At 27.1% G+C, this 22,019-nt stretch overlaps 1 protein-coding gene across 1 annotated transcript; it reads right to left on the bottom strand.

Moving 5' to 3' along the window:
* Window positions 1–19,766: 19,766 nt before the first annotated feature.
* Window positions 19,767–21,730, bottom strand: LOC111410263. The gene is made up of 3 exons (XM_023040535.1): window positions 21,004–21,730; window positions 20,552–20,874; window positions 19,767–20,162 (listed from the first exon to the last, which is right to left on the bottom strand). Exons 1-3 carry the CDS (start codon window positions 21,379–21,381, stop codon window positions 20,066–20,068), a joined length of 798 nt encoding a protein of 265 aa, XP_022896303.1. The 5' UTR covers window positions 21,382–21,730; the 3' UTR covers window positions 19,767–20,065.
* Window positions 21,731–22,019: the final 289 nt, after the last annotated feature.

Raw genomic sequence — 22,019 nt, 5'->3', positions numbered from 1 at the left:
ACTATAATAATATAATTATTATTATTATATTAATAATATAATTATATTATTAATATATTATTATAATATATATTAATAATATAATTAATATTATATTATTATAATATTATAATAATATTATTATTTATTGGCCTCCAGAATTCTGGAGGCTCATGAAATTTTAATAATTTTAATATTAAAGTTATTATAATTTTAATTATATTATTATTATAAAATTATAATAATTTTATAATATCATAAAATTATATAATATTATAATTATTATAATAATAATTTATTATTAGAATGATATAATTAATAAATTATTATAATAATAATTATTATATTATTAATATTTAAACTATATATTATTATATATAATAATAATATAATTAATATTTTATTATTAAAATATTATAATAATATTATTATTTATTGGCCTTCAGAATTCTGGAGGCTCATGGCCCAGAATTAACATGAAGGCCTCCATGTTGAGCCTCCATAATATATTATTTTTTAAAATTGATAAAAAATTAATTATTTTATATTTTTTAGTACTAATATATTTCATCATTCAAAAAAAAATCATAAAAATATATTACTTTATAAAAATTATATTTGATAGATTATATAATTTTAAAGCACAATCTAACATATTAAAATTAAAATCATTTCATGATAAAAATGAAATGGTAATAAAAACCCATTTCTCGAAAAATAAATATATTCATTTGTTAATATGTTTGGTCTTCATTTTTTAAAATTTATTTTTTTTTAAACATATTTTCAATCATATATTTATGGAATTAACATTTTTACTCTTGAATTAACCCCTTCAATAAATTATTATTTAAACGGTTTGTAAACATTTTTATTGATATTATATTTTAGTCATCCAAATGGTTATTATATACTTTTACGTACATATATAAAAATAATGTTTTTATTTAAACTTATTTATGTGCTCAAAAATAAACTTTCTAAAGATACATGGCTAATAGCGTGAGAAAATGGTGAAAGAGATATTGTGGAGAAATAGAAACATGATTGTAGCGTGTAAAAATGAAGAAAGAGTAAGTCTCCATTATTTTATGTATTTTTATTTTAAGAATATTAAAAAAATTAAGTTGATTAAATGAAATTAAATTATTGTACTGAAAGCCAATGAAAAAATAAATAAAAAATAAAAAAATGCACGTTGAGGGCCTCCGTAATAACGGAAGCTCATACTTGAGCCTCCATATTATGGAGGCTTTATTTCATCCGTATTATGGAGGCTTTGCTCCATAATATATATATATATATATTTTTTAATATATACCAAAATTATTATTTTTTAAATGTTATTGGCATGATGTGTGTGTGAAAGAATATTTAGCAATCACCATAAACAAAATTCTTCACAAAATGCAAAAAAAAAAAGAAAAAAAAAGGTATAATAAATCTTCTTATTAAGCTAATAAAATTACAAAATTTTTTTTTTTTTTTTTTACAAATAACATAAACATTTATTTTTATTTTCAACAAAAAAACACATTTAAAATTTAGCAATTTCATAACCACTTAATTTTTTTAAATTTTCGAAAATAAAATTATAAAAAATGAAACAATATTGAATTAAAACATTTAATACTTAAGAAATTCAATATTAAATAAATTTTATACATTTATAATAAATTATAAATCCATATATGCAGTTTACCGTATTTGCATTTTACCGTATTTTGCTCCTTACCGTATATGCCGCCTACCGTAGTTGCAACTTACTGTATTTGCAGTCTACTGTATTTGCAAACAACTTACCGTATTTTCACCTTACCGTATATGCTGTCTACCGTATTTGCAACTTGTTGTATTTTTATATACCGATTTTTGCACTTACAAATATTGAGAATGCAGAACACTGTACATTCACTTACCAAACCGAATTTCAAAATTTTTTCCAGATTCTTATTTTTTCAATATAAGCATAAAACAAATATTAAATATATATGAAGCACAAAATGTAAATACATATGAATATGGTGCCGAGAGAAATTAGTATCATAGTTTTACGTCACAAATATTTTTTTTTCAAGTTAAATTTTTTTTAATTATTTTCTCTTCAATTTTTTTACTTACAAGTAACTTTCTGTAAAATATTATTTGTCTTATACTATCTTTATTTTTAAATTTTTTGGGAGGTATGAAAATTGCGTGTTGCAGTGTTTTCTTACAGTATAAATATTTTTTAATTAAAATTGAAAAAATTAAGTTTTTTCATAAAAAAAAAAAGAATTAAAAAGTATTTTAAATCGAAAAAAATATTTATAATATGAATAAAACAAATAAAAAATAACTAAATGAGGAAAAAATATAAAACGAAAAAGAAATCTCCATGCGTCATGTGTTAATGTAATGAAGCAAACAATTAGACTTTACCAAATACTTCGAATTTTCAACCAATTTTGAAAAATCTACAATTTTGACACTAATAAAAATACAATAAGTACAAAACTCATGCAACGCACGTATCAAAGACTAGTAATTGTATACAGAATTATATTAAAGGGGAAATATTTTGAAAGTCGTAATTTTTGTCAATTTTCGTGACCTCTGTATATCTTATTCACATTCCTCAATTGAGGTTGAGTAATCAAGAAACATCAATTTTGTTAAAAAGAAATTAATGTCACTGTCGAGTCATCGTCTCTATAAAACCCACACAAGCAAACTAGTCCATACAAAATGGCCCAACTACATGAACAACCCAATTAATGTAATTACAGCTCACAAAAGAAACAACCCACTGTCACCAGTCCACACAGTACACAACCCACAAAATTCGAACCAAAATCACTAGAAAATACCAAAGTTGTTGAATCAAGAGAACCAAAGCTTCGACCAGAAATCTTACACCACAGAGAAAATCATCAATGCTTGCAGATTGGGCCAAGAATTTTGAACTCAGTCACCCACCGCGCTGTCCAAATGGCGGGCACCACACACCAAAGAGGAAGTCGCCCAAGTTGCTTGTCGATAACGAAATCGTAGTCCTAACCAAAAACTGGTAATGCTAACCAACCATTCCTAATACATCGAATGCTTGCACCACACTCGACATTTGAAGAATTTTATGTTGACAAAGATTATGTCAACCATTGATCACCACAATAAATCCACACCCGAGAGGTTGAGTTATGCCCAAAGAAAATCGAGGATTCAATATAGTCCATGAGGTATGCTTGGATACCATGACCAAACTTTTATTTGAATGATTTTCCTATCGAAATTTCTTACATTATATAGGAATAAATACCAACCTAAATATAATAAATGTAATTACAACTTAAATACAATTGTATGCAGAATTATATTAAACGAGCAATGTTTGGTAAGTCACAATAAATAATTTTCTTCCTTTTATACACTTTTCAGCTACATAAAATGAATTTCGAAACGGAGTTTCAGAAAATTGTAACTATTCATGTATTTCCGAAAGATCAAAAAGTGGTTTATCGTTATTTTATTTTTAATATGCTAGTAGGGTGATATTTGTGAAATGAATATAGTATGTAGTGATTTTGAGAATTGATTTTTTTCCCGTTAGGAAAAATGTGAGGATTATCTGTGAGAGAATGAGTCAAAAATTACGATTGGAATAGTGAAATAACGGTCAAAAAATTAATTTTTTTGTGTGAAAAATCACTCCAAATAGGGCCTATAATTTTTAATTGTTGCACCATAATTTAATTGCAAGAAAGATCCTAAAACATTATTTTTCGTTGCACTGATGCTCCTAATTTTTTTGGTCAAATTTTGATCTTCAAATTTCGATTAATCTGCACATCTCATCATTGTTGAAAAACGAAGGCAGTCAAGGGTATAACTGTCATTTCATACATTATCCCAAAGTACCCTTATAAAGCCCCTTGTAGAAGCAGCAATTGTGAATTAGGGTTTCATATTTGCAGCCGCAGATTTGAACTTGTGTATTTGAGCTCTCCCTCTTTCCTTTTCTTTTCTTTTCTTTTCTTTTTCTTTCTTCCTTTTATTTATTGAAAGCAAAGCAAGCTGAAATTGTGTTGAATCGCACACAGTTCCTCTTGGGAATGAACGTTAATGATTCCGGAGATTTTATTTGTGCGTAAACCATGATGACCCTTATAAAGCCCCTTGTAGAAGCAGCAATTGTCAATTAGGGTTTCGTATTTGCAGCCGCAGATTTGAACTTGTGTATTTGAGCTCTCCCTCTTTTCTTTTCTTCTTTTCTTTTATTTATTGAAAGCAGAGCAAGCTGAAATTGTGTTGAATCGCACACAGTTCCTCTTGGGAATGAACGTTAATGATTCCGGAGATTTTATTTGTGCGTAAAGCGAATACTAAGTATGTATATGATGAGTAAGAGATATTTCTTCTTCTCTAAATCAATGGAGGATTACTGCTCATCGTCTTACATTCCAATTGCAATCGCACTCGTATTAGAAGGGAAGGGAGACAGTTTTTAATTTACTTTTTGCTTTCAGTTATTATTACCGTTCATTTAAAATTTACCGCTTAGATTTTTTATCCTTGATATTATTATCGAGTTGATTTTGTTGCTCAAGGATGGAACATAATTAATAAACAATTAGATCCAAGAAAATACAATAATTTGAGGATCTTTTGAATTTAAAAAGTGAAATATTTAATTATATTTAAAATTTTAAGTTATATAAGGAGTTTTTTGCGTATAAATAAATTTTACAGTTATAAGTCAGTTTTTATGTTTATAAATATTTTTTCGAAATGAGTAGTTTTTAACTTATAAGTAATTTTATATTATTATTATTACTACTTTATAAGCATATTTTTATTTCAGAAGTAATTTTTTTGTTTATAAATAATTTTTAATTATATTTTTATTTATAAGTTAGTTTCGACAGAAAAAATAAAATATTATGTGGCCTGTGTTATGAAATAATTCTTCAAAATTAGTAAGTGCACAGAGTGTCCATGTTTGTGTAGGACCTACCTTGCTATCTTCGTAGCCAGTCAAGTTACCTTGACATGACATTTGAAGAATTATTAAACCATATCCAACCTAAACAAAAATTTGAGGTAAGTTTTGCACCATTTTATATAAAATTTTGCTCCAAATTGAAAATCATCACCAACTCATTACAACAAAAGTTGTACCAAATGAACAATATTTAATTATTTTCTTTCTTTTTTTCATTCTTACAGATTTATTTATCTAAAAATTTATTTATTTATTTTACTACTACATAAATTATTAAATAAATAATTACTTTTAGTTAACGAAAATATTGAATACATTAATAAATTTAAAAAATATATATAGTAGTAGTAATAATCGTAGTATTAAAAAAATAATAATTATTGTTATTATTATTAATTAAAATTTGTTGTATAACAAAAAAGAAAAAGACACAAATAGCCATAAAATTGGGTCCAACATGAAAAGGACAGGCAAAAAGGCCATTATCCATTTTGGTGCCAATTATGGTGGTAAGTTGAAGAGGGATTTCAATAAAATTTTGGTGTAAAATGAGGACAAATGGCGCAAGGGTTGAAGATGTCTTTATAGTGTTACGAGCATAGTAAGTAATTTCTCTATTTTTTACATGCAAATGTTAACAAAATGTGAAATCTTCAAATATGGGTGCAAGTGAATCACCTAGAGATGGTAATGGGTCGAGTAGCTTGGCTCGACCCATGTACCCAACGAGCTCTACTCATTAAAGGAGTTGTTCAACCCATGTACCCACGAGCTCAGCTCATTAAAGTGAAGAGCTGAGCATGACTCATGAGTTCGTGAGCTCACGAACCGATTCGAGCCCACGAGCTCAAGATTTTTTTTTTTTTTTTTTTAATTTAATCTACCAAACAATGTTTGGTCAATTTTTTGATGAGCCCACAGTTGTTCGCGAGCTCGACGAGTCAAGCCTTGTTGGGTTAACCGAATGAGCCCCGCTCTGCTCGGGCTCGGGCTTATCCATAAACGAGCCCGAGCTACCAATAGACCGAGCTTTAACGAACTGAGTTGATGAGCCAATGAGCTACTCAACCCTTTAGCCACCTCTAGAATCACTTATAAAACCAATATTGAACTTCAATCTAATAACAAAAGTTGTGCTTATAAGCATATAGTACTTGAATAAGGTGGTTTCAGTCCTACAACATTAGACACCAATGGTTTTCTCAAACTTCATCCTCCGAATCATAGGTTCATTCGTTCCTTTTATATTATTTACAAAACTCGACGGTATTAATGAAGAAAAAAAAGTTGAAAAATCTCTTTTTCGTACATACAATAGCGGTGCTCCTATGATCCTATCCATTAACTTTATAACGTAATTTTCTTTTGATCAAACTTTTACTTGTTTACAGGTTACATAGTTGCAATCATAAGTTTTTGCCTCTTCAATTTAAGTGTCTATCTGAAAGAAGAAAACAATGTTTCATCTATTCCTAGAACATGGTTGTGTTGAAACGGTTTAATAAATAGTGAAATAGATTTGATCTATTCCTAGAACATGGTTGTGTTGGAAACAGTTTAATAAATAGTGAAATAGATTAACTTTGAACTCAAGTTTCAGTGGGACTTGTACTTCAAAATTAACGGAATCAAGCATATTTACATTCGACTTCTCAATGTGATTAATACGATATATTTATTTATCGAAAATCATTTAAAATTGAATGAAATGTTTGATGTCTAAGTTACCCACTTAAATCTTGAAAAAATGGAATTTGATTTGATTGAAAATTGTTGAATTCTTGATCCGCATAGAAAACTGGGGATACTTTTTAAATTAGTCAAGTCAAAATGCCTTTTTTTCACTTTGATCAAAAAATTTTGCCAATCTTAAAAATGGCCATTTGTTGAGTAAAAGACAAAAATATCTTTAAGTAATTTATACAATTACAAAGATGGAATTTTGTTTAAAAAGACAAAAATACCCTTAAATTACAAATTAAAAAACCAAACACTTTTCACTTTATATTTAATTATTTATTTAAAACACTTACTCAAATAAAAAATAATAATATTTAATTTAATTCTTGTTTAAATATTTCATTAATTAATTATCTTAATCGATTATGTATATTATTTATTTAATATTTAATTAATCTATTTAATTATTTATTTAATCACTTGTTTAAATAAAAAAATTAATGTTTAATTTGATTTCTTATTTAAATATTTCATTAACTAATTATCTTAATTGATATATGTATATTTAATTATATATTTTAAACACTTACTCAAATAAAAAATATATATTTAATTTGGTTTCTCTTTTAAATATTTCATTAATTAATTATCTAAATTGGTCCTTATTTAATTATTTATTTTAAACACTTACTCAAATAAAAAAAATTAATATTTAATTTGGTTTCTCGTTTAAATATTTCTTTATTAATTACCTTAATTGGTTATGTATATTGCTCATTTAATATTTAATTACTTTATTTAATTATTTATTAAATCACTTATTTAAATAAAAAATTAATATTTATTTTAATTTCTTATTTAAATATTTTTAATTAATTGTCTTAATCAGCTATGTATATTATTTATTTATTTATTATTTATTTATTTAATCACTTAATTAAATAAAAAATTAATATTTAATTTAATTTCTTATTTAGATATTTCATTATTTAATTATCTTAATTGGTTATGTATATTATGTATTTAAAATGTAATTACTTTATTTAATTATTTACTTAATCACTTATTTAAATAAAAGATTTAATATTTATTTTAATTCTTATTTAAATATTTCATTAATTAATTATCTTAATTAATTATGTATATTCTTTATTTAATATTTAATTACTTTATTTAATTATTTATTTAATCACTTGTTTAAATAAAAGATTTAATATTTATTTTAATTCTTATTTAAATATTTCATTAATTAATTATCTTAATTGGTTATGTCTATTATTAGTCATTAATATTTAATTACTTTATTTTAGTTATTTATTTAAATAAAAATATTATACCATAATTACAGGTGACATAACATTATTGGATATTTGAAAAACAGTTTTTTCGATCCTCCATCCATGGAATTCTATATGTACATTATGAATATCCTTATGAATTAGTACATGTAGAATTATCAAATATTTAATTTGATTTCTTGTTTAAATATTTTTTTATTAATTATCTTGATTGGTTATGCATATTTAATTATTTATTTTAAAAAAATACTCAAATAAAAAATTAATATTTAATTTAATTTCTTCTTTAAATAATTCATTAATTAATTATTTTAATTTGTTATGTACATAGCTTATTTAATATTTCATTACTTTATTTAATCACTTATTCGAATAGAAAATTTATATTTAATTTAATTTATTCTTTAAATATCTCATTAATTAATTATCTTAATTGGTTATGTATATTATTTATTTAATATTTAATTAGAACATAAATCACATGGTGTATGAGAATATTTAACAGAGATGGAAGTTGAACTTTAAGCATGGTCAGATTTACAATACATCAAACATTATTCAATAATGTCAATACTATATTTCTTCTACAAAATGAAGTCGAGTGAGAAGTTTCCGATTATGGTATATTACTCTTTACCCAACGAATGTGTAATATCTATTTAATTCCTATGTACTCTCTATTTATAGTGTGTTACTGATTTCCTCAATTTTCTTTATTTATAATGTGTTATATATGTAATTAAGAGTAATTAGTTATTTATTATATAATTACATAAAAACTAAAGTATTACAAACGTTTTTTAAAAATGCTTACTTTTGAAATTATTACAATTACGGATCACAATGTACATAAAAGAACGCTTGCATTTTAATGTGTGTTTAGTTTATTAGCTCTACACCACATTCAATACTAAAAATTTAATGTACTTCAATTAGGGTTGTCAATGGATTGAATTTTGATGCGAATCCAATGAAATAATGGGAGATGGATTTAGGGTCTCAATCCGATAACCCAATCGAAATTCGAATTCGATAATTTGTTAACTAAATGAATCAATAGATTGGATTTTGATCCGAATTCGATCTAAATCCAATGAAATTAATGGGAGATGGATTTAGGGCCTTAATCCGATAACCCAATCAAAATTCAAACTTGATAATCCGTTAACTAAATGAATCAAATATGGATATAGGTCATTCCTATATGATAAATAAATAAAATCTTTATTTTTCTAATTTTTTCAATTTCGAATCGGATACCCGATAACATAGTTAATCGGATATAAATTTAACATTCAAATATCCATCGAATTATTAGATCGGATCGGATAGGATAATTATTATTAATGAATCGGATGGAATTTGAGCAAATCCGATCCATTTACAGCCCTAACTTAAATGTGAATATTTCACAATCGCCCTAGTCGATTTCACAAAAAAGGTTGGGCAACGTACCGTCAACAGATGTTCTCTTCTTTGCCTTGATCGTGTACGGAGAAACAATGTGTTGTGATAGCAATCTAGTCCTCTTGCTAACAATTTGCTCTGGCACGTCAATAATATGTTTCGTACAAGGCGCCATCTAAACTCGCGACATTATCTGTCAAGTTGGGGGTCCTTTTCGACATAGTTATGTATATTATTTATTTAATATTTAATTACATTGTTTAATTATTTATTTAATCACTTAGTTAAATAAAAAAGTAATATTTAATTTAATTTCTTATTTAAATATTTCATTTATAAATTATCTTAATTAGTTGTGTGTAGTATGTATTTAATATTTCATTACCTTATTTAAATAAATTTCACAATATATACAATTATTTCATAAATAAAAAAAAATATAATTATTACAATTATTTCATCCCCACCACTGACACCTCTTTTATCTCTATTGACATCCATAATGATTCTAATGAAACAACTGTGTACATCCCCATCCCTCCACCGTCACCCTCCCTGTCACCATCTCCGCTACTCTCTATCATTGTCTGGGACCCTTATCACCTTCGTATTGTATCTCTTCATATATGACTCTGACCCTCCTCCTCGATCAACGGTATCAGCTCAGTGAGCAATTCAAGCTGACATATTAACATTTCACTAAGTTAATGACCATGCATCGAGATTTCAAAATGACGTACAACATAAATCACAAAATGAATAATATGTATTTCAGGATTGTCGAGGAGAGCTGATAACTGTCAGCTTTGTCTTATGGATAGTTGTTGAATCTGCCAATGTTATCGACAACCTCCAAATGAAAGACGCCGATCAATATTTTCTTGTGATGATATCTCTGTATGCTCTCCAGTATAAACACCATCCCCAACTTCAACTTGTCAAACATATCATCGTATTTCTTGAATGCATTTCCTAACTGTGCCAGAGTTACCGTCATAAGTAGGATCGGTGTAACAGGTTTGCGTGTTCCTCATCCAACAAATATAGGACTAATGTGAAGCTGGCAAAGTTATAGTTCGACGCAACTTTGTCAGCAATCTGTCTCATGGTGGTGTTCAAATGATAATCCATCTTGTAAAATTTAAAATATTTATATTTCTTTGTTATTTATGTCAATTAATTATTTTTATTGCTTAATTAACATTTAAGTTACTTGTTTATTGAATTTATTTCAATTAGTTATTTTTTTATCATTTAAATAATCATTTAATTATTTATCATTCAAATAATCATTTAATTATTATTTAAATGTTCACCGAGTTAATGACCATGCATCTAAATTTCGAAATGACGTACAACATAAACCACAAATGAATAATACGTACATCAAGATCGTTGATGAGAGCTGATAACTGTCAGCTTTGTCCCCATGGATAGTTGTTGAATGTGTCAATGTCATCAACAACTTTCAAATGAAAGACGTCGATCGATGTCTTATTGTGATGACACATCAATATGCTCTCTAGTATAAATATCCCCAACTTCAACTTGTCAAACATATCGTCGCATTCATTGAATGCATCTCCTAACCGTGTCAAAGTTATCGTCATAAGCAGGATCAGTGTAACAGGTCTACGCGCTTCTCATCCAACAAATCTAGAACTAATGCGAAGCTGACAAAATTATAGTTCGACGTAACTTTGTCGGGGATTTGTCTCATAGCGACGTCCAAATGGTAATTCATCTTGTAAAATTTAAAATATTTGGACCTTATATAAGAGACAATAGATAGAGCATAATATTTGAAAATTAAATAGTTTATTTACATATTTAAATTGTGTATTAAATATTTAATTGTTAACTATTTATTTAAATTGTTTATTGAATATTTAAATGTTAATTATTTATTTAAATTGTTTATTTAAATTATTTATTCAATATTTAAATGTGTATTTAAATTATTTATTTTAATTGTTTGGTTGTTTATTTAATATTTATTTTAATTGTTAATTGAGTGTTTAATTGTTTATTTTGAATGTTAATTATTTATTTCAATTGTTTATTTAATATTTAATTACTTATTTTTATTATTTATATTTATGGTTCATTTAAATTATTTATTTAATACTTAAATGTTAATTATTTTTTATTTAATACTTAAATGTTAATTATTTATTTCAATTGTTTATTTAAATTTTATTTAATATTTAATTACTTATTTAAATTACTTCTTTTTATATTTATTGTTCATTTAAAATATTTAACTAATACTTAAATTCTAATTATTTATTTCAATTGTTTATTTAATATTTAATTACATATTTAAACTAGTTTTTATTATTTATATTTATTTGTTATTTATGTTAATCAATTATTTTTATTGCTTAATTAACATTTAAGTTACTTGTTTATTGAATTTATTTCAATTAGTTATTTATTATTTCAATTCATTATTTTAATTATTTTATTAATAATTATTTAATTTATTTCAATTAGTTATTTATTTTTTATTTAAATAAACAATATAATTAAATAATTAACATAATTCATGAAATATTTAAATAAACAAATAAAGTATAAAATGAATAATTATATATTAAACAAATAATATACATAAACAATTAAAGTATTATTTGATTTATTAAATTACTTATTAAATATTTAATTAAATATTTATTTAAATATCTCATTAATTACTTTAATTGGTTATGTATATTTTTTGTTTAATATTTAATTACTTAATTTAATAGTTTATTTCATATTTATTTACTTCATTTAATTATTTATATTAATTTCTCATTTATTTTAATTGTTTATTGAATATTCAATTGTTTATTATATTTATTTCATTATTTATATTTTAAATAAAATGAAATAAAAAATAATTAATTATTTTACTTAAATAAACAATTTACATAATTCATGAAATATTTATAAGCAATTAAATTCAATATTAAAAATAAAAAATGATTAAATATTTATTTAAATTCTTTATTGATATTTATTTAAATGCTTTGCAAATAATTAATTTGATTGATATTTTAATTTTCTAATTTAATTGTTTATTTTTATTAGTTTACGAATGTTTAAATATTTATTTAAATTCTTTATGTATATCACTTATTTAATATTTAATTATTTCGTTTAATTTTTTTACTAACACTTATTTTCATCATTTATTTTAATATTTTCATTGCTTATTTTAATTATATTAATAACACTTAATTTAATTATTTATTTTTAATTAATGTTTAAATACTTTTTTTAATTCTTTATGCATATTGCTTATTTAATATTTAGAAATTTATTTTAATTGCTTTGCAGAAATTTCATTTGATTGATATTTTAATTTTCTAATTTAATTGCTTATTTATTATTTTATAGATGTTTAAATATTTATTTAAGTTCTTTATGTATATTACTTATTTAATATTTAATTATTTCTTTTATTTTTTTTTACTATTACTTAACATAAAATAAGTAATTAAAACTAAATTGGCAAATAATAAATATTTAGATAAATAATAAAACATTTATATTAAGCATTTCAAAGAAATAATTTTAAATACATAATATACATTAAAATTAAACAATTCAAATAATAAATAAATATTAGGCAACACAAAATAAGCAATTAAAATAAATAGTTAACTTCAAAAATTAATGGAAATAAATAAATAAGTAATTTAAAAAAAAAATTCTGGACCTATATAACGGTCAGTCTAGTCAACTGGGCGCCAGGTGGCCCAGTCAACTGGGCCGTCTGGATCATCTGGGCATGCCTATACGGCCCAATCAGCTGAGCTAAGCGTCTCCTTTGTGGAGTTCACCGAAAAACTCCATTTTCGAAGATCTCTACTCCATTTTCCTCCTCCCAAGCTATTATCCTTACCCAAAAATCATGCATTTTTTCAAAAATCAACACATATATACAAAATCATGTTTTTTTCCCCAAAAATCAACATAAAAATATTAAATATGGGTCGTCTATTTTCCCTTGTTTATCAGTGCTACAATAATTTTTTTCTTTCCTCAATATCTTCTCTTTCTTCTTTAAATAGTAAGGGTAAATTTGAATTTCTCTTGATTTTCAATATTTTAAACATTTTTTTTTAATTGGTCAAAGGCCTCCTTGAAAAAATGGCCGAGTCAACCGGCTATTGGCCACTATTTCCTCTAGAAAACTGTGGAAACTGTGTATGTTTTACATATGGAAATTTGACAATTTAGTTTGGATCCCAAGAAGTACGAATAGTATATGGAAGTGGAAACATAAATTCTATCACGTTTGATCCCAAACTCATACGTGCGCGTCCCCGGTTATTCGGCCAGCTCAGCTTGGCACGTATTCATATTGATACCTGACTCCTGTTCACGTGCAGTTGTGATGATCCTACATTTTTTTTTTTTTTTTTTTGAACAAACTTTATTTAGAATTTAATGAAATTATTTTTAGGTAATTAATATCCCCTTGGCTTGTTTACCCGAAGTATTCCTCACAGAATTGAACATCCTTAGTCACCTAATTTAAATTGGCATTTCACTTTGGTCATCAAACTATATTTATTCTAAATTAGTAACTGAATATTTATTTTTGTTTTGCCTCAGGCTCGCTCTCTTATGACGGGGCACAAACAATATGTCAAGAAGTGGATAAGAAAAGTTCATTTTCAAAGCAGTAAAACATAAAAGAAGAAGAAAAATTGAAGTTATGCAGCCAGCAGTAAAGCATGAGATAGACAATATGCTTAAATTAAACCAAAAAATTGAAGCCCATCGGTAAAAAAAGGTCAGTGAACATAATAACGCAACATGGTAAGTTGGGTGACTAACAATGTTTTTTACCATTCTTAATACCGTTTTTCTGTAGTAGAAGCTTGTACCAATGTTTGAAAAATGGACTGTGCATTGAATGAAGAATAGATTCCAACTCTACTTATGTCGGTGTAGTTTGTCTCCTCCACACTTTGACAAATCATTAGAAGGATGTGACATTCTCTGATGGTGGAAGAGGCAATCAAAGTACACCGATAATCAAGTTAGTCAACTTGTGTAATATATTTGTGAGTGGGACGTGCGAGAGACGTAAGCCACAATAGTGTTCAGTTACTGCCGATCAATAAGATAACAAATATGGGAGAGAGCAATATTTTAAGTGTGTAAAATTACATTGCCTTCAAAAAACACTTAGTGCGAGTTCTTATAGTAGGAGATGTGAAATAGTTACCATTAGATGAAGAGATGTGACATCACTATTGATAGCCCTAGAATGGCTAACTAAAAGGGGGTGAATTAGTTTTTAAAACTTTTCCTAACAACAATTTCAAATTAAGCAAATCACAAACAACAATTTCAGAGGATAGTGATGATGCAAACAATATAAATGAGATAATTTGATCCAAATCAATAATCTACCCCATCCGTTATCAAGCTCTCCATCACGAGTAAGGTTTTTTCATTATATTGATTGCTTATGGTCCAATTCAAACCCTTTCAATGCTTCCGATAACTTACAAATAAGGAGCATTGATTTTAAACAATATTGAGCTTTCAATGGTCCTCAATATAACACATATCGTGACTTACAATAAGGAGCATCATCCTATACAATATTGAGTTTTCAAAAGACCTCAATATGACTCACAAGTTTAAAGGAATAGTTTTACAATTAATGCTTCTCTCTTAATAAATTATACAAATGAATTAAGTATTAAAAGAGACTAACACTTCGATGAATAACAATAATTAATAGCTCTGGTGTTAAATAATTTTTTTTAGGAATATGATGATTTAATAACTTAATTCAATTAAAGTTTTTTATATAAGGGAATATAAGATGTAAATGCTATGTAAGTTCAAATTTTTTGCTCAAAAATATTTCTATCTTTTATAAACGATAACAATAAATCAAGTATCAAAAGAGAGATAAGAAACTTTGATTAGTATGGTGATTTAAAAAGTATAATTCAATCAATCAAAGTTTTACATATAAAGAAGTAGAGAAATTGAATGCGATATAAGTTCAAAGATTTGCTCAAAATATCTCACTTTTATGAATGATAACAATAAATTAAGTACCAACAAGAAGATGAAAAACTTCGATAAATTTGAGAATGTAGAAGAAATAAAGTTTAAGAGTTTGATTTAAACAATCAAAGTGTTTCAATACGAAAAAGTAGAAGAAATAAATGAAATGTAAACTCAATTATTTCTCTCAAAATGTTTCTCGCTTAAATGCACTTCCAATACCTTTACATTGAATACAAAAAGATAATCTATTTATAGAGAAAAATTTATAGAAACTTTTTGTAAGTTCGGATGATGATCTGGTTGATTGTCACAAGTCCGGTTGACCAAAATATAGCCGTTGGATAAGAAAAGTCAGAAGTTAGAACAGTTAAATCTTGGACCTTTAGGTTTTTTAGTCGGTCGTCAATTTTGGTCAGTTGCTCTTATTTTTTTTGTCGAGAGTATTTTAATTAGTTTTTCAAGTTAATGATGTTTTTAAAAATATGATCTAAGTTCAATGTCTTTTTGAAAATCAATTTTACATTTGATCAAAACATTTTATGCAAGTGATTCTCAAAATAACTTTTAATTCATAAAATGGTTTTTGAGTTTAATCATTCATTTCTGAAGAGATCAAATTGTTATTACCTTTACATTTGATCTAAGAAAGCCTAATCTTTGATGTTTATTTGAAGCTTGGCTATCATGAAGTTTAGCTTTAAGCTATAATCTTGGCCTTTCTTTGAAGTTTGGCCCTTAAACTCTTGTCTTGAATGTTTGAAAGACTTGACCTCAATCTTGACCTTCATTGTAAGTCCAATTTGATAGTGTTGATTTTTTTGACGATGATCAATCGATTTATCATTAAATGTTTTGAAGACTATACTCATTCAAATTTATTTATTAGTAAATAAGATTAACTTGTTTATAATATAATCAAAACTTTAATGTTATAATTACCATTGGGAACTCTCTCTCTCTCTCTCTCCTTTAAAGTTCATATGGAGTTTGTTCCCCCTGACTAATCTAGACTCTATTTAAAATATAGCAAGCGGTGTTAAATGCTTCATCCAAAAATATTTTGATATACTATTTTCATTTAGTATAGTTCGAGCTAGTTCTTGCAACTGCAATTTTCCTTTTCTACCACACCATTTGTTAAGAAGTTTTAGGAGCCGAGAAATTATGTTACTAACAATTAATTTTGCAAAAGTCATCAAGTGCAATATTATCAAATTCTCCACAATGATCACTACTAATTGCAGTAATGGTGTACCCTTTTTAACTTGATAAATATTATTTAGCACTTTTAAATTCAATGTTTATGATATAAACATTCTTATTTCAACTTCCTATAAATGTCACTTCTTTTGATGTAGTTTCCTCAATAAGGTATTTGGAATAATCAAATTTGATATGATAACCTTTATTAGACAATTGACCAATACTGAATAGATTATATTTAATGCTATCTACTAAGAGAACATTTTCGATGGAGGAAGATGAATGACTACTAATATTTCTAATATCAAGAACTTTTCCGTTGACATTGTCTCCAAAAGTGAAATGAGCCCCATCCTTTTTATTAAAAGCATGTCAATGAAGCTTGATCTTCGGTCATGTGCAATCTACTTTAGGACCTATAAAACTAATTTAATTTTTTTATCTTTGGCACTCATGCAACTTTGTGTCCTTGGCAGTTAGCATTAGTGGACTTTTGAATCCACTTGTAGTTATCCTCAAAGTACAATCTTTTTTTGACTAAACAATTAAAAATATACAAATTCATTTTTATTGCAAAAACTAGATGTGACATTTGGAAGAGGGAAAGTAGAGGCTTTAACTAAGTTTTTAAGAGATTTTTGTTTCAAAAAAGGTTTGTATCAAATTCCTCCTGCATCTAAAACACATTTTTGTTCATCAAGCATTAGATAAAAAAAAAATGTTCTTAAGTAAATTTGTGAATAATTTGAGTCAAATCTAAAATCGTTTTTTGTAAAGAGGAATTCTATTTAATTAAAGAATTGTAATCGACTTTTTCTTGTTCAAAATTATTTTGTGTTTCTAAAAGTTTCTTTACATCATTTTCCAAGAAAGAATTTTTCTTTTCAGGATAAAGTGATTAAGAGCATGTTTCTCAATATTTTTAAGAATTTTAACATAAGAGGTAGATTCAACATATCAACAATTTTCACTTGAACTGACGTCATTTTCAATAGCCATGAAGCACATGTATTTTCTCTTGACTTTCATCTTCTTCATGGTCAACATCACTCTCATTCCATATTGTTTGGAGTGCTTCTTTTTAATAAATCCCTTTTTGTTTTGATGGTCGGTTCTTTTGTGTTCGAGTTTGTCACAATGATAACAAACAATCTTTTTACTCTTCTCTTCGCCCTTTCCTTCTTCCTTTTCAACTTTCATTTGAAATCTTCGGTTGTTGTGAAGACTCCTTCAATTTTTGATAAGAAGAACTAGGTCAACAAAGTTCTTCATCATTCACATTCTCACTTGAATTGCCTTCATCAGTTGCCAATTTTAATGCAATTTGTAAGAGTCTCCTTTTCCTCTTATTTTTGCTTTTACTTGATTTCTCCTTTGTCTCGTGCAATTTAGCTCATTTGTTATCAATGTTCCATAGAACTCTTCCAGTGGATATGTGTTAATATCTTAAGTATTTTCTATCAACATTCTCAATGAGCTCCAATTCTCAGAGAGAGACATAAACATTTTGCTCATAAGTTCACGTTAGTATATTTTCAATCAAATCTTTTAAGATCATTAGCAATGTTCATAAAACAAATAATTAGATCAACAATAGGTTCATTTTTTTTATAAAGAAATTTTCAAAGTTTTTAACCAAGAAAATATCTTAGTTTCTTTCAATTTGCTAGTACCCACATGAATGACATTTAAGGCATGCCAAACATCATAAGTGAAATCACATGTGATAATACGATTAAATTCGTTTTTATCTATAATACAATAAAGTAAATTTTTAACTCTAGCATTTAAAGACAATTTTCATTTATTTTCTTCATTGTACTCTTATCTAGGCTTTGAAATAGTTAGATTTGATTTACCATCAACCTTAATGATTTTTGTAGGCACATAAGAACCAAGCTCAATAACTTTCAAATATTATAATCTATTAATTGAATGTATATAATCATTCCAGTAGCTATAGTGAGTACCACCAGAGAAAGAAGAACGATTTGTAGAATATTTGTCAATATTTTTTGAAAATTGAGATTAGTCATTGCTCAAAATGTAAAATTTTAATTTCAAAATGAGCACATTGCTCTGACATCAATTGATTGCACAAGAATGGCTATTAAGTAATTTGATTTTTGAAACTTTTTCGAACAATAATTTCAAATTAAGTAAATTACAAATACATTGATCAACTTAGTAATAATCGTAAGCAAATAAAAATAAGTAAAATTGTAGAGGAGATGCAAACGATATTATTGGGATTAGTCATTGGTCAAATTGTAAAATTTTAATTTTAAAATGAGCACATTGCTCTAATACCAATTGATGGCATAAGAATGGCTATTAAGTAATTTGATTTTTGAAACATATTCTAACAATAATTTCTAATCAAGTAAATTACAAATACGTTGATCAACTAAGTTATAATCGTGAGCAAATAAAAATAAGCAAAATGGTAGAGAAGATGCAAACAATATAATTGTAGATGTTCAATCCAAATCAATGATCTACGTCCTTTGTTACTAAGCACTCGAACACTTGCATGCTTTTTCACTATATTAATTGATTAATGTTGTAATCCAAAATTCTTACAATGCTGCCAATGACTCGCAAACAGTGAGCACCGATTCTTATATAATATTGAGCTTTCAAAGACCCTCAATATGACACACACGATGACTTACAATAAAAAAAACATTGTAATATTAAGCTTTTAAGGGGACCTCAATATGATCCCACAAGTTTAAAGAAATTGTTTTATAATAAATGCTTATCTCTTAATAAACGATACAAGTAAATTAAGTACTAAAAGAGACTAACACTTCAATAAATAAAAATAAGAAAGAAGAAGTAAATGCTATGCAAGTTCAAATATTTTGCTCAAAAATATTTCTCTCGTTTATAAATGATACCAATTAAGTACCCAAAAAGAGATGATGCGCTTTGATAAACATGATGACTTAACAAGTTTGATTCAATCAATAAAAATTTTACATATAAAGAAGTAGAAGAAATGAGATCAATATAAGTTCAAAGATGTGTTCAAAATATATCTTCTTCTTCTTCTTCTTCTTCTTCTTAATAAATGATAGCAATAAGTTAAGTACCAAGAGAGAAAGATGAAAACTTTGATGAATANAAAATAATAAAATAATAAAATAAAATAAAAAAACTATATATATAGGGAAGCTCTAGCATGGCAAAACTGTTTCCACTATACAAGGTATAAACACGAGTCGAAGAATAAAAACAATTTGTACATCATTGTTTTCACGAGTCAACGGTCCCTACAATGTAACCAAAAATTTGGTTTTTATAAGCAAAAATTCCGATAACATATGAGAAGATGTCCCAACTAAAACATTATCATTACTTTCTTAGTTTTTGCCTACAAGTGTGTATTTTTGGAAAGCAACTCGGTTAACATTGAGAGAATGCAGTCTTCCATTGGCAGAGCTAACTTGATAAACATGGATAATATTTACACCAAGGGTATTCATGTTCGAGCTGCAGAACTCAAATTTGTTCCCAGTCTCCGTGCAGCACGTTGAATAGCTCTTTGCTTTTGACGTTGGTTGCGACTCTTCCTTTTACTGCATTTTCCATAGAGGTTAAGTAAGCAAAAGGACAAATAACTTCCACTGTAGCCAGAAATCTTCCAGGATTCATCTTGTATGTAAAGTCTCACATTCAACCTAATGAATCGAAGCTTAGGAGAAAAAAGCTTTCTTTCATATACAACGATGTCCAAGGTATAACTTGAACTTGTGAGAAAACATGCTCCAGGAAGAAATTTGGGTGCAAATGAAACAATCAGCATGGAATTGTCAATTCAAAAGCAACGTAAGGAAGACTACAGCCCAAAAAAGATTTATAGCGATTGAACTAAACTGTTAGACGTATGGGAATGCCCAAAGGTACAAAACACACTCACACACGCGCGCACGCATGCACACAGTAGGCCTAGGAAAAGAATTGTGACCTTGAAAATATAAGTCCTGCTGTAAGAACCATCCCTCCTACTGCCCAAGAAACTCTTACGTCAAGTGGCATTTCAGCCACCCATTGCTTGAAATCTTCAATAAACCCCGAACTCTCTTCTCTGTGTAAGATCCCAGATTTTGGAGTTCTCCATGAAGTTGCAACATAATCCAGACTAGCCTTCCCACCATAGCATGATATTCCTTCAGGATCATAAGATGACTCAACAGAAAAACCTGCCACATTGCAGAGCTCTGTTCCATTCGAGATCCATTCAGAAGCTCTACCACAAACAAGGTTGCCTAATCCACAGGGTTCTAGAACCTGACATGTAATTTGTCTAATTAAACATCAAAAAATCCACCACTTGCTGTATGCCACCATGGAAATTATCATGTACTCTATGACTTCAAAAAATTATCCAAGTCCATAAGTACCAAAAGTAGACCAAACCTGTGTTCTCGCTTCTATTGAAAAGTATGCACTAGAGCATGCCTCGTATACTCTATCACAAAAGGAGAGACATACGACTGGAGGTCCACGTTGTACACCTACTCGAGGATCACATATAGAACATTCCAAGAGCTCCCATAATTGCAAGCATTCTTGACTTGCTTGCCCAGTGGAAGCCAGCCTCCTAACGGATAGCAAAGCAGGGTGTGTCTGACTTACATCACAGCATGTCTTTTTGCGGAACACCCTGCAAAGGGTCAAATCTCTGGGGCCCTTGATTGCTTTCCTTGGAGGTTTCCCTTCATTTGAAAATGAAGGGAATCGACCACCCGGAGAAATGCAAACTTCACTAGTTTTACCTGCATTGGAAAAATCCATCAATCCATCTCAATCATCCTTCGTTATTAAGTATGGATCCATTTCAATAATTTTATTGAATACTGGATCATTCGCTGATATCCAATAAGTTATAACGAAACAAAAACTACAATAGTAAACAAGCCAAAAAATAAATCCTAACCTTCACCATGGAAAAGTACTCATGAAAATAATTTTCCATTAAATAATAGGTTCATTAATGCCATACTGAGCAACTGGACTTTCATATATATATATATATGTGTGTGTGTGTGTGTGATCATTCGGACATTTCAATTCATAGATGTAGATCTTGGACCTATTAATGGGGATATTCCCGAAACTCACACAGGAAAAAGGAAGTGAGTGAGACAAAAAGAAAAGCAACTTGGACAAAAAAAGAAGTGACTTGGACATATATATATATATATCCTGGCAAATGACAAGGTGTGTCTGTTAGCTAATAAGACCAAGAACTGTGAAGTAAGGCCTGTAAACTTCAAATCTTCTATACTGCTATTAGTAGAAGTGTACCATTTTGTGGTTGATCACTTATTTGTGGCAGCAGCAGTGGGGGCATTGGGAGCTACAGCCATGGGAGGATGGATGCGTGTGTCAACGTCTAGTTTGTAGATATTATAAAAATAACAAAAAAAAAA

This window comes from Olea europaea, chromosome 15 (assembly GCF_002742605.1).
Source record: "Olea europaea var. sylvestris chromosome 15, O_europaea_v1, whole genome shotgun sequence".
Lineage (NCBI taxonomy): Eukaryota > Viridiplantae > Streptophyta > Magnoliopsida > Lamiales > Oleaceae > Olea > Olea europaea.
This window is presented reverse-complemented; position numbering and strand designations above follow the sequence as displayed.

What these genes read in the sequence shown, in the direction of transcription:
- LOC111410263 (XM_023040535.1), bottom strand. Translation starts at nt 21,381, where the DNA reads ATGGATTTTTCCAATGCAGGTAAAACTAGTGAAGTTTGCATTTCTCCG. An exon ending in CAATAGAAGCGAGAACACAG is followed by an intron (nt 20,875 to 21,003) that starts GTTTGGTCTACT and finishes ATTACATGTCAG; the next exon opens with GTTCTAGAACCCTGTGGATT. An exon ending in GCAGGACTTATATTTTCAAG is followed by an intron (nt 20,163 to 20,551) that starts GTCACAATTCTT and finishes TGGAAAATGCAG; the next exon opens with TAAAAGGAAGAGTCGCAACC.